This window comes from Astatotilapia calliptera, chromosome 1, assembly GCF_900246225.1.
Source record: "Astatotilapia calliptera chromosome 1, fAstCal1.2, whole genome shotgun sequence".
In the NCBI taxonomy this organism is placed as follows: domain Eukaryota; kingdom Metazoa; phylum Chordata; class Actinopteri; order Cichliformes; family Cichlidae; genus Astatotilapia; species Astatotilapia calliptera.
The window spans coordinates 15,760,494-15,774,744 of record NC_039302.1 but is presented as its reverse complement, the minus strand read 5'-3'; the positions used below and the strand labels follow the sequence as shown (position 1 = coordinate 15,774,744).

At 39.0% G+C, this 14,251-nt stretch overlaps 1 protein-coding gene across 2 annotated transcripts; it reads right to left on the bottom strand.

Annotated features, from left to right (window-relative positions):
* Window positions 1–418: 418 nt before the first annotated feature.
* Window positions 419–13,868, bottom strand: dync1li2 (dynein, cytoplasmic 1, light intermediate chain 2). Of its 2 annotated transcripts, none has more exons than XM_026166042.1 (13): window positions 13,569–13,863; window positions 12,743–12,816; window positions 12,194–12,310; window positions 11,831–12,061; window positions 8,172–8,335; window positions 6,826–6,919; window positions 6,538–6,673; window positions 6,294–6,405; window positions 6,112–6,171; window positions 5,515–5,559; window positions 5,270–5,387; window positions 4,528–4,656; window positions 419–3,742 (listed from the first exon to the last, which is right to left on the bottom strand). In XM_026166042.1, exons 1-13 carry the CDS (start codon window positions 13,652–13,654, stop codon window positions 3,630–3,632), a joined length of 1,479 nt encoding a protein of 492 aa, XP_026021827.1. In that variant the 5' UTR covers window positions 13,655–13,863; the 3' UTR covers window positions 419–3,629. The 2 variants fall into 2 exon arrangements, with proteins under 2 accessions (XP_026021827.1, XP_026021830.1); XM_026166045.1 differs by having other exon boundaries at window positions 3,651–3,737; window positions 13,569–13,868.
* Window positions 13,869–14,251: the final 383 nt, after the last annotated feature.

The following is a 14,251-nucleotide window of genomic DNA, read 5'->3' as shown; positions in this document are numbered from 1 at the left end:
AATAACATTTGGAATAAAACATAAAAAACCCCGACACTATGCATGTGACTGGTGTAATACATTGAATTACAACTACAGTATAAATGTGTTGTAACCCTGAACATGGTGAGAAGTTATCACAATGTTTTAGAGATAAATGAAGCACTTCAAAAAAAAAGAGCGAAATAAAATCTGAAATATTGATTTATTTTTGTCCCCTTATTGTCGAGGATCAAGAAAGAAAAATTTCCAATGCCAAAAAAATAAATAAATAAAAAAAACACATTCTTATAATATAGGGTTAGGATTAGGGGTATGTAGATCTCACAGGTTGATGTGTGTGACTTAAAGTTGTAACCGTTGCTTTCTCATCACACACAACTCTAATCAAATGTTGTACAAACACACACACACACACACACACACACACGAGCCAACAAAAGTTTGGATTCTTGGTTTTATTGAAGCCAGGGGTCTGATAAACATTTTCCTTATCTTTGTCGGCATAATAAGCTAGAATCCGCATGGCAGCTTGAAGGCTACAGAATTTGTGTTACAGACATACAATCAAGCTTCTGAATTATCCCAGGGCACAAAAGTGCAGCCAGCCATGTGCTTACAATGTTTTGATATCCTGAATACAAAAGGACTGGAAGCAGAAGCTCATAGTCTCGTATAGATGTAGACTGTCGATAGTGGTCGAAGGCAATTCAGTTAGGATGAGAAGAGGAAGTTGCTTTCCACTGAATTTGTGTACCAGAAGAAAACAAAAATCCATCTTGGGAGCAAAAAGTAATCCAAGTCCAACTTTCAAGCACAAGCAGCAAGAGAGCACTTCATTCCACTCAGCTAAATGCCAAATTTAACAAGTGTGGCCATATTGTTGACAAATTACAGTTCAAACTTCTTTTAAACATAAGTGTGATATGACGAATCTCTGTATTCTGAAACAAAATGAAAAATCATGACCAAAAATGCCAAATGTGCAAACAAATGGGGGTTTATCCGTAGTTTAGCTACAGTGAAAGCTGTACTGGCAGCAATTGTTAGAGGATTTGTATTAGTTACAATATTGCCAGCAGAAATGTGTTATTCCATAGTTAACCACAAGGGGCCCATTTAACAACCTCAGCAGCAAAATGGCAATTTCTCTGTTAACATCTTCATTCTGAAATGAGGCAAGGCAAAAAGAAAAAGATGCACTCTGCATCTGCAGCTGTAGCAACAGTGTCCAAAGAAAAGTGCTTATTCCAAAATGCGGCCATGCTGCTCCTGGCTGTTCCGAAATTGTGCTTCATCCACGTCGGCAACGGGCCCTCGAGTGCACGTTTCCCCCCAACCAGTCACAAAAACAAAGCAAAGTAAAAACAATAAGAGCTTCATTTTGTTCAAAGTAAACCCAGAACTGCTGTGTTGAATCACTGTGACAATGCACGAAGCAGACGGTACACTGCTATTCCCTTACAGAGCGAATGTTTGAACAAAAAACCTGCTGACTGTTCAAAGACCAGTTTCAACAGCCAAAACACAATTATGGTACGCCCCCTTCTGTCTGCTGAAACTCCAGACACGGCTTAATAGAGAAAGACATTTCTACCATTTTACAGGGTGTTACTTAAAAAAATGTTATAGGCCAGTCTGAGGTTTGGAATGCAAGGGCTCTATGCAAGAGTTGGACAAAAGAAACAAACAAAAAAAGGCCGCTGGTTAATCTTATGGATGACTACAAATGCAGATAATATGCATCTTTGGTTCTGTTCCAATTCACTCCAGTTTTCATTTTTCTTTTTTGGCTATTTGTAGCAAATAGCTGCTCTCCTATCACTTGCCATTCATTCTGCAAAAGTTACTGAAATACACCATCCATGGGATTAAGTAGGGCCTTGTATAGAGATTTAAGAATGAAAATGTACATTTCATTTTGATTATGGTATCATGAAACCATAAATATTATACAGACAATTTGATATGGTACAGTATAATTTTTGATAAAAAAAAAAAAAGCATAGAAATGACACAAGACATTTAAGCAACCCCTTAAGGACACACAAATTAATTAGGAGCTTTCCCGTGAAGGCAGGGTGCCTGTTGTGATAAACTGTTAGCTGTACATTGAAGGCAAAGGTTGTCATCTTAAATGGGCACTAAAAAGGGCCGGAAAAAACAAAAGACCTGATCTGAAAAACAAAACAAAAACCCCGAACCAAAACAACAACAGGTTTTCTACAGGGATGAGCTTCTACAGCTACTTCACGTAGAAACTGGGAATGTTTAAACTGACATGCAAAACACAGCGAGAGCAAAACATGTGAGACCAGAGGACGACAGTGGTGTCTAACACTGAATGTTAGAAAATCTCATTTTGTTCAAACCACAGCAGGTAATTTTGTGTGTGTGCCTGTGTGCTTTGGCTGCAAATGAGTGGTTTCAACCACAGTAAGTCTGGGGGACCCAAAGGTTCCATCGTGTGGTTCCTTCTCAGTATCAGCAGCCTTACAGTTTTTATGAAGGCATTCAATCTCTAAACATTATGAACTAGGCCACAGAAATCGTATTTCTGAAGAATAGAAGCGACCACAGGCTTGTTGTACATTTAAAAAAAAAAAAAAAAAAAAAAGTAAAACGAAATAAATTATTTGGATGACGAGAAATTGATAAAAAAACCTTTGAACCGATGGTGCTACAAGTGCGTTTCCTCCTGTGCAGACAAGCACCTCTACTATGACACAAACAGCTAACTGTGCGAGGCACTTAGGAGTTATAGTAGGAAAGATGCTGCCCCATCCCCTCCCCCAAATATACCCACCTGTAGCTAAAGAAGCAATTCTGCTGCGACCTCTAACTTCTTGTCAAACCATTTTATTCAAAGAAGCTATCTTAAGAATTTGGCCAAAATATGCGCTTTATACAAAATCAAGTTAACCTGAATAATTTTTTTTGTATTCGTATTTACAGAATCCTTCGAGATGACTAGGGCGACTGATATGCTATCCGCTAACTGAACATGTCATATTAGTGTCATGGTGTCAGTGGCATTTTTACATGTTACGATGAGCCTTTTCTTTAAACCGATAAATGGTGCACAACATGAAATAAAAAAGGAGGAGGTTTGTATAAATACATCAGTATCATATCCAACATTGTTTTGTAAATATTACATATGCTTGCAAGTATTTGAATTTATTAATGAATATATTTAAATACTTTTCCAAATGCAACCAAATTCCTTCAGTATGACAAGCGAAACCAGAGGAACCAGTATATTGCCACTCTTAAACCTATGAGTAGAGTGTATGAGCCCAGAATCTGGGGGGCCTTCAGCCCAGCAGGTCAGGCTGACTGCCAGGGAGTGTGCACACATTTCCCTAAACTTACAAAATAACATTTACAGTGGAAGAGAGGATAGAAAAAGCCAAGCCTTCAGCACTTATTTCATTAATACCTCCATTTATGTTCTCTTTCTCTTCTCATCTCCACTCCCTCTCCAACCTTCTGATAGCCTTTGAATCTCATTCAGTGAAACCACTGTGTGCTGACTGATACAGGCGTTAGGAATTTGGTCAATTTTTTTTTGTTTTGTTTTTTTATGCTCACATGTACATATATTTTTCCAGAGTATTAACTGGACGATGCAGCTGTTTTTGTTGCCTTCACGCTTCGTTCTCTGTCTGCGGTGGTATATTGTTAGCTGAAACCATGGAGTCTTGCTTGCGAGTCATCCGGTCCAACTCAGCCTGGACATCAGTCAAACCCGGCTTCTGCCCTTGGAAAAAAAGACAGGAGACAAAGCCCAAAAGTAATCTCCTGTAGCTTCTGCGCCTGCTCATAAAAACAGCTTTCTATGGCAAGCAGATGGATGGATGGATGCAGTTTGAATGGTGATGCGTTCCCATGCTGGAGGTTGGTGGCTTGCTGCCACAGTTAACACGCACACATGCAAAACTAATCATCAGACAAAAGGAACATGCATTATCCTGTTGCAGAGATGTTAACACTGCTCAGCGCTGGAACAAAGAGTACATGTTAGTGTTCTCAGGCAGAGATGAGTTACGCAATCATTTCTCTCATGTTTCACGGGGTACAATCAAGCTATCGCACAGCCAATATTTGACTTTGTTACATTTAATATAACAAAGAAAAAAATGTTACCTAAGTTAAAAAAAAAGATTAATTAATAGAGCTCAAAAGCGGCAGGACAAGGCATGGTGTGAGTGAGATGCAGTTATGATGGGTGGGATGATCAATACAGGCCTGCCACAAGTTTCCTCAGCTGTCAGAAGTTCAGTCTAAGGACAACTTTTTTTCTCCTGCTTTAACCTTCTCACTCAAGCTGTAGAGATAAATCTCCAGACAGCAAAATGGTCCACAGTCTCTAACAAGTGTTTGTAATTTAGAGTGCACGCACTCTGTAACACACAGCATCCTATAATCCTTACTGCTTTGGTAAGAGATCAACTGCTAACCTATGAGAGAGAAGGGGTTAAATAATCGGCAACTTCTGTTTTTCACTGAGATCAGAGGTGAAAGCACTGGAATTAGAGGTTGTACCTGTTTTCTTGGCAGAGCCTTGCACTCCAGCTCCCACTGCTCCAGCTCCTGGGCTCCCAGGGGCTCCAGTCTTTTTACTCAACAGACTGTTGAAGAAGTTAGCCAGCACTCCCTCATTGGCAGCTCCCGCTGTAGGAGAAATGAAATGGTGGTGGTGGTGGTGGTAAGGGAACTTGTTTATAAATATACACATATAATCCACTTTGTTTTTCCCCCCAAAATAAGTCTTTCTTGTGTAATTGAAGACAAAAGCTCCTCACTGCCCATCACTGAGTGGTGTTTGGCACCAATATGGGAACTATTTATCTTTCTTTTCAAACAAAATATTCTACAATATTTTATTTTGAAAGAGTTATGTTCCTACAAACCAAGAAAAAAAAACCTATTCAATATAGTTAATAGACTGACATTAAAAAATTAGAATACACTAAACCCTGACTGTATATATAATAATGGGAAATGTGTGACCTGAACAGTTCCACCATTGTGGGAATTCTTGTAGTGTTACCTCTAGAGGGCAGTACTTCACAACTTGCTCAATGTTCATACAGCAAAAACATAAGTGAAAATCTGTTCTTTTTCTTTGATTTCAAATAATATGGATGACAAAAGAGAATCTTTAATACCCTTTCTATCTCAAAAGTGAGTCTACATAACAAAACATCAGAAATTAGGGTGTACTGGAATGTAAAGTGTGATTCTCATTAATTGACATTTGAAATTGTATTCCTTTCAAACATACGTTTCATGTTAGGGTCAGGCTTCTTGACAGAGGTCATTGGTGAGCCACTGGCTACGGCTGTCTGTCCGGCACGGCCTGCAGGCCGTGGAGACCCTGAGGCTGTCCGTCCTGGAGACTCCTAAAACACAGGCACCAGAATAAAAGCGTGGCCACAAAAAAAAAAAGCAGCTCACGTTTTTCTATCCAGAGAAAAAAAGAAAAAAAAAGAATTAAATTTCACATTTGAGGAACCTTAAGACACTTACCGTTGCTCCTCTTGTTGGTGTGGCTGGCTGCTTTGCTAATAAAGACTAAAAAAGAAAAGAAAAGCTTGAGTTAGATGCAATTTCTGTTATATTACTAGTATATCAACAGGTTTTCCCTATCCTTTATTTTCAGGTAACATATTTTGATATTACAACTTTCATTCTGAAAATATCAAAGACAAATGTATGCAAGAAAACTGTGACAAATTAATAAATAAAGGGGGCATTTAGTGCAGTAGAAGGAACTTAAAGCACTGGGCAATACTAACCTGCAACTTCAGTTACGTTTTTTTAAAATTGTCTTCCTGGTTTATTTTTTTCTCACAAAATAGGAAGTGAGGGTAATGTTTCATATCATGTGACAGTTTCATATCAACACGGCTGCAGTATAAAACACTGTTTAACAGTGAAAGCAGCAGATCACTGCAAATATGTTAGAAAGGACTGATCCTTTTTTTTTTTTACCAGTGAAAGATATCTGACCTGATTTTGAGATCCTGCTTAGATCAAAATCAGAAACTAACAACAAACAAACGCATATCAAGCTCACTGGCTGGTGACAGAAATCATGATAAATGGGGAGATGGCCACATCTACCTGCTGCTTCATCAGGAAAACCTGCTCATCCTCTGCATTTATCTCTTTGTCATGAACCAGCTGTTAAGAAGAGCAAAGGAAACAAGAATGCCATTAAAAAGGAGAAGAACAGAGCAAAAAGCTCTGGAATACTTCTGCATTTTTGTAACTTTTACGTTTGGTCAATATTTGCATTTTTATACCTTTCGTACTGGAGGCTTTGTGATAAAATCTTCAAATGGATCTTCTGGTCTGACTGTTGTGAAGTTTTCATGCAAAATACCAATTTTCTTCTCGTTATCCCATCCGGATGGACTAAAAGAGAAGGAAAAGATTTTTAAATTGTTGTTCAAAAAGATCTGAAGACAGATGCCAGCACAAACTGTTTGCTAAAAATATGACAAACAGGTTTTAATATTTGGGACAAGGTTGACTAGTTTTACTTACATGAACACTGCATCCTTCTCCACCACTAAGGCTGGTGTGACGAACTGAAAGTCATACAGTTTATGTACTATATATTTGTAAAGCAGATCCAGGTTCTTCTCCTCTTTGACTGAGGTATAGATCAGACCTGCTCCATCTGTTCGGTTAAGTTAAGGCAGCAGTTGTTGGGTTAGTGTCATATATTAATTGATATTAAGCCACATACAGAAATTCAAGGTATGGCAGAGCTCAAGAGTAAAAAAAAAAAAAATTAAATAAAAAAAAGACATGCATTAAAAACAAGGATACAATGTAAGCAAAATCGCCTGATGTGGGATTGGATGAAGTCGAAATGCTCGTCTCTGTAGTCGTGCTCCTTCTCTAGTACGCTGACTGCATCACACTTAAGAATTGAAGCAAAAATTATTGATATAAAGAAAGAAATAGAAGATTTTAGTGGCAGACAATTAAAACCAAATAACACACTGGTTTTTAAAGTTAGTCAACCATTTGGCCAGCCGTCTAATCTGCGATAACAGATATCTGAGGGACAGATAACTGAGCAGAGTAGAGTGGTACACTCCTGTGAGTGTAGGCGAACTTCTTGTTTCATAACCTTTTCTCTGAGAGTTGGAGATGTTGTGGGTTGGAGAAGAAAAGACATTTTGAGTCTTTTGAAATATCTTTGAGATATCGAACAGACATTTTATCCAGATTTAGTAGTTTTTCCTCTGACAAGAGCTATTCAGAGGCCCCAATGATAAAAAAAATTAATTAATATAAAATAAAAAAAAAGGCACATTCCCCATGTTCCAGCCACAGCTAGCATGTGAAGCTCTGCTGATGGCTACCTTGTGCTTTTCAGCACCCGTCTTTGCCTAGAGGATTAACAGGCAAGTATAATGGTAACTTTTTATTAGTAAATACTGCCTCACAAAGCACAGCATAAAAGTAAGAACACAGATAAATGCATCAGTGGGGATGGTCTCCACATGGGATTTTAGGCCAAATATGCTCACTAGTGTGGGAATTCAATCACATAGAACAGCTAGAAGAACAGATATCAGGGTGTTAAAGAAGGTTTCCTTTGCCTGTTTATGGCAGACGACTCAGTCCTAAATAGAAGGAGCTATTGATCTCCTGGCTGTGATACAAAAAGCCAGTTTAGAAAATCTATAGATCACGAACACAGGTGGCTACAAACAAAAATCATGGCAGCAGCCAAGGACAGGATGCTTCTGGCATTATCTAGAGATTGTCCAAAATAGCTTAACCTAAAACAGGTATCCTTAGACTTTTCTGAGGACACAGTTAAATTATCAGCATGTTAAGAAGCTCCTGAATGAAATGCATCCATGCCCTCAACAGAAATCAAAGCCTCGCTGGGGAAATAGATTGTACGGTAAGTTTAACTCCCAAAACTGAAACTGTAGAGGCACAGACGCAACAAGTAGCTTTTTAGATGACCAGCAGCTGTTCCTTCTTGTGTAGTAAAAGAAACAATGTTGTAATACATTACCAAGATTAATTATCATTAAGATTCCAAGTTTTGGCTCTGTTACATCTCAGAAACAAGTACTTCTAAAAAGCTTTTTATAGCAACATTTGTAAACGGCTTCAAATGTGACATTCTGGTTGGTTTAAGCGGTTTATACCTTTGTGCAAACTATTAGCACTGGAATGCCCAGGTTGTGCGTGAGTGTGTTTTCCCCTAGTGGTAACACAACGTCCTCATCCTCTCCTGCTGTTGGGGCTCGTCTCTGTGGGGAGGATGGGGTGGCATCCTCTGGTTCTGTGTACTCTTGGAAGGCTTTTATCACTAGAAGACAAAATAAAGGGGAAAAAAGGGTAAATTGTGTGTATTAGTGAACGCAAAGCTCCAGATCTATAGAAATAAAGAAAATTAGTTCAGTATTCAGTGTCTCGACCCACTGTTTTTATTTTTTCCTTTCCATTCTCCTCGCCTGGCATCTAGCACTTCAGCACTGACAAAAAAAGCCCTAAAATATAAACAACACTAAGGTGACAAATGTGGTCTGACCTCAGGGACTCTGTAGCACTGACAGCATTTTATAGGTGCACATTATCTTTGCTTGTAACTTTGAAAAGAGCAATGAGCCACTTGCAGCTTCTTCAGCACTATAAACTTTGTTTTATAGCAGTTTTAATTGCTGTGCAAGGCCTCAAACTGTGTTCCTCAGATTAGATCATAGAGTCAACACAAATAAAGCTTAGTGGTATATCAGGATAAGACTATGTCTGCCTAGTGACAGTCTAAATTTAAATGTTCACACAAGTAGTCACTGCTGTGTATACATTGTGTAGCATCACAGAAAGAAAATTACAATGTTACATTTCCAGTTAAATAACATGCCTTGTTCAAAGACAGAAAAAGACATCCTTTATTTTCCTCTTGTGCTGATCCCAGCTGTCCAGACATTTACAAAGCTGCAGTGTGAAGGGTGGGGGTTTACGCAGGAAGCCATGGCCTATTTCCTCAAAAGCTAAAGCCAGATTGACTTGGTGTTTAGAGTCAAGCCCTTTACTTTCAGGCAAAGAATTTTATACAGGGGATGAGAACTGGTCTGAAAAGCTACGAGAACCCTTCTTAAGATGCACAGCTGCACAAATCCAGTACGTATGCACAAAAAGTTCATAGGCCAAATGGGACTACCAAAGGATCCAAACATTCCAAAATGTAGTAAATTTATTGAAAAAGACCTGATCACACACTTGGTCAAAGCAATGATGAATGCTGTTCACATTATGCTTGGCCTATACTGGAAGACTTTGAAAAGATAGATTCAAGCCTCAAACCCCTAATGCTTTCATATATAAAGACAATGTTTTTTTTAAGTCTGAGTTTTAAAGGCATAGATAAGATAAGACAAGACAAAATAAAAGACAGCAATACTAAACATTTTGATTTTATCAGAACACAGGAAAGACAAAAAAAGCCTGAATTAAGGCAGCTTCAAGTTTTATGACAACCATGCATGCAACACCCGAGATAATGTGAGCCGCGTCTCAACTTTCCTTTGTTTGCAACACACACACACAAAAAACCCCTTAAAAGTTATTTGGTACAACTGATTAAGGCTGAGAATATTGTAAGTAAATGGAAAGAAAAAATATATTACTTTGGGCAGCATGTACAGAAACATGACATTTTGCAGTGATTTCAAAACAGCAACATTTAATGCTGAAAGGAGAGATGATTGGTGGACTGTCACTTTAAAATAAAAACATTAAAGAGACAGACTTTGCCCCACTAAGACCTACTTATCTGTTCCACAAACAAGGGTGAGGTCAAAATGCATCAGCGGTCTTCATTAAGGACTTTTCAAATACTTTGTGTGTACTACATTTTAAGTACTGCAAAAGCACCAATCAGTATATATTCTTTCTAAATTCGAAGGTATATACTTGATGTCAGTAAAAGTTCAACTTCAGCTAAAAATAAAGTAGTCTTATGGCCAGACTAATTTCACCTAATAACATTTGGTCTTGGATGCTATTGTTAAGTCAAACTGAACTTCTACAATGCTCTTCAACTGTTTATTATATACAAAAACTGCCTCAAAACATAATTACTGCAACTGCAGATAAACAAGCCTATTACTAACAGAAGTCATGGACGCAAATAGTTTTCCATTCAACGAGCGGTAGAGAAGCAGTAGGTTTATCCTGTTATTTAGTTTGAGATGATTCCAGCAGCCAGCCTACTTTATTTACAGCAGAACAGAGCACGAGTCAGAACGTCCAGCCCACTGAATTTTGAGTTACGTCCCTTCCTGTCCCTGACGCTGCTGTAAGAGGGGAGGAAACCATGATGCAAGATGACTGCAAGACTCCCTGGACAAAAGCCACTCACACACTTCCAGTCTGTCGGTCTGACTCTCACTCAAACACTCGTGGTCACACATTTAAAATCTGACTAGTCCTCACCATCTGCTATTTACATTATCGTTTACATGCCAGAAGATCCTTTATTTCGTTGAGAGGCCTTGGCTAAATTGGACAGGGATCATCAAAAATGAAATGTTAAGAGAAGTCTGACAAACAAGTCAGTCACCCAAAACGGACCAAATAGTAAACACAACACCACCACCACCACCACCAACAACAGTAGTCACAAAACAGCAATCCACACAGGGTATGAGGTCTACATTCCAGGTAGGAAAGCTTTCTGCTACATTATATCAGCCAATTGTAATTTTATTCCAATACAACTACTCAAAGCGAAAGCAAACTTGTGGGCTAACTGAAAGTCATTAAACCAATTATTAGTGGACAAAATGACAGAAAGCAATTCAGTGCGCTTTAGTCATCAGTTATTGAGCAGCTTCTCTTTTCTTTTTCACACGTTTTTCTGCAGACAAGGCTACTTGTGTTGGCATGTTACACAGTGACAATCTCTCTGAACCTGTGCTGTCAAACTCATCTAGCATATAACCAGTTTTACTTCTCTGTCCAATCTCTTTTGGCACTTTTAAGAGCAAAAGCAGCAGGCAATGTTTGGGAGCTGACAAGAACATTGAGCAAACCCTGGAGGCTGAAATAAACTTATCTGAATACCAACAATCTTTCCAAATACAAAAGAAGCGTTCATAAGCATGAGATGCCCCAATTCTAAAATTAACAGGAGAACAACATCTGAGTGCATCACAGTCATTGATCTGCAGAACTTGCCTCCAGCAAGAGCACACAGCTGAGGATCATGGGCCTCTCTGATGATGACCTGGAATCCACCTCAGCAAAGTGTAATAACATACAGTCCTTGCCTTCGATGCTATACAGCAACCAATCAGCAAGGAGTCCAGCGGTTATTATGTAACACTACCATTGCATCCACCATGGGATGCTTTAGGCACATTTGTTTTTTTCCTTTACGTTTTCGCCTTAAAGAGTCAGTTCAAGTCAGATTTTTGCACTTTGATATATGAAGGAAAATGACCAGATTATAACAAATCGCCATTTCAATAAGTGGATCTGCTTCAACAAAACAGATCTATTTGGAGATATGCTAGTTATTGATATTTTAACAATCTGAATGTGTCTTTTGAAATGCTCAACCATGACCGATGCCAGCTACTTGACCAAAATGTACACATTTCTAATGCTGAGGTTTCAGGGGATGTTAGTTTTTCACTCTATAAGCTACGTGCATGAATGCAGGTATGAATGTAAAGCTAGATCAACAAGAGTGTATGTGTGTGTGTGTGTGTGTGTGTGTGGGGGGGGTGTTCTAAATACAAGCCTTGCGTTTATTATTGCTGTATATGCATTTATTATTGGTGTATATGTAACTTACTCTTCTGCTCCATTTCTCTCATGTTCTCAGGTGGAATCTTGAGCTTGTCCACATGGTCGCGCAGGACACTGGCCCACTTCTGCAGCGACTCCATAGTGGTCCAAGGTCGTGACATATCCACAACAAACACAGCTAGACAGTCAGGTAGCGACTGAGCAGTAACAGCAAACTTAAGAAGGCCTTTGTGGTATAGGTCCCCATCCAGGATCCACACATTACAGCGTGTAAGGTCTGCAAGAAGAAAGTAAAATGCTAGTTAAACACAAGCACTAATAATAATCAGTTTTAAGGTGGAATTATTTTATAAAGGTTCCTGCAGATTAATGACAGAGACCACATTCAAGGTTCATCAGTGAATCTCACCATCCCTGTCCTCATCGTGGACACTTAAGTACAGATACTCCAGTCCCCTCCCCTTCTTGTTGTGCTCAGCTCCTTGAAGTTTGGCCATGAGTGTCGTCTTTCCTGAACCATCCTCACCTGCAAAATATTTTATTCATAATACAGATAAATAGATTATATTCGTGTTATTTTTAAAAAACAAATTATATGACATAAAAAAAATGCACAAATGCATTTCCGTTCCTTTCAAGGAGGATGTCTAGGCTTTCCACAATGTACACTCTCTCACACAAACCTGCCTGATGAGAAGCAGCATTTCTCACATTTTCAGAGGGCCTGTTCGAATAAATATGACCCCACCCAAGAAGAATACCCTATATTCTTCTGTTTATTATGTCTGTCTTTAGTTCAAACCTCAGCCCGGGGTGGGGGTTAAGCAGCTCAAAGTGCAATTCAGAAACGTGCAATCATTAGATTTTGCAGCTGCTTTGCCCTCTTCTACCTCTCAGGGTTGACCAGCACAAATAAACTGCAGAAACTTCAATTTTCACACATGTAACCAATACTCACCAAATATCAGGATATTTTTTCCTGAAGGCAATTTTGAACTCGATCTAGTTGAAACTTCACTCAGTATTGAGGACCTACAGATAAGAAAAAGACAGGTAGATTTTTATATACAAGTCACACTGACTGTGATCAGACTGACAGCAGCTCCTCATCTCAGAGCAGTCAAACGTGGTGTCAAAACTGTTAACCGGTAACTAGTTGGACACACCTTAACTTCATTGATTACGATCACTTTTTGACTCTTTGAGCCGGTCCAATGATGACTCCAAGACAGCACAGAAGCAGGAAATGATCATTCGTTTCCATTGACCGGTACGACAGAATTAAGTAGCTCAATCCTGGATCCATGAATTTACCGAGGAGCAACTATTATCTAAAGACGCTATCATGGTTTTTTTTTTTTTTTTGCGTTTCTCTTTAAGTTAACGGGTTTCTAAGGTTTACGTTACTATTAGCTTACTGTATCCTGCATCAAGACGCTAACTAGTATTTAGCTCTTATCTTGACATAAACTATCAAGGTACTAGTTATTTGAATGGCGCCCTGGAAAGTGTCTAACGTTCACTGTATTAGTAAAACTCTGCTAGGTAACTACAAGGCAGTGTTAGCTTAACATCAGGAGGAGCAGCAGCAAACCTGCTAGCCGATGTTAGCTGATCTGCTAACAGACTGACCGCTCATCTTCAGTTAGTGCTAACGTTGGTACTAGCCGGGCCGGTGTTTGATAGGGAAAAACCGGCAGTGACAAAGCAGAACCATGGCGGCTGTGCTGTTCTGAGAAGGCCCTGCGGAAGCATGAAGTCGTTAAAAGAGTAGCAGGACTTGCCAGAGAGTTTGCCCTTCTTCCTCTTCGTTGTTGTTGTCTCCTGTCCCAGCTGCGCCCGGGAGCTGTTTCTCCAAAACGGGAGCCATCTTCTCTTTCTACAACCACAAAGGCAAGGCCCTGCTGCTTGGCCACCAGTAGCACCGCCTTCATCCGAGTGGCCAAGGGTGCGTTACATTCTTCGTCTGCCGCGGCCCGCCGGAACCCCGTGTTTCTCCTCTGCTATTTCACTTATTGTAATGTGCTTTTATTCATTTGTTTAATATTTATTATTGATGAGGACCGCCTTTATTGAATAAACTAAAACTTTTATTGATATATATGAGTGTAAAAAAGTTTGCACAGATCAGACTGTTTTATGGCACTGACATGGGGTCAAAATATCTAGTTGTCCTTCTGGCCACGTTCCAGTAAGTGACGTAATGGCAGTTTTTTCTTTCTTTAAACAGCTGATGGAGAACATTGTGATATCAATAATTGACTCGGGGCAAACATTTTACTGGTTTCTGTCATTTACACTTACTATTCGGTGTTAATTTAACCTATAATTCCTCGTTTTTAGCAACAAATGCATAATGAGTGTATATTTTAAAAATATAAGTATTACTGATTTTACCGAAGTTTTAAAGTGAAAAGTGAAAATATAAGTTATACTATTTGATTGATCAGGGTTTTATTATCATTAT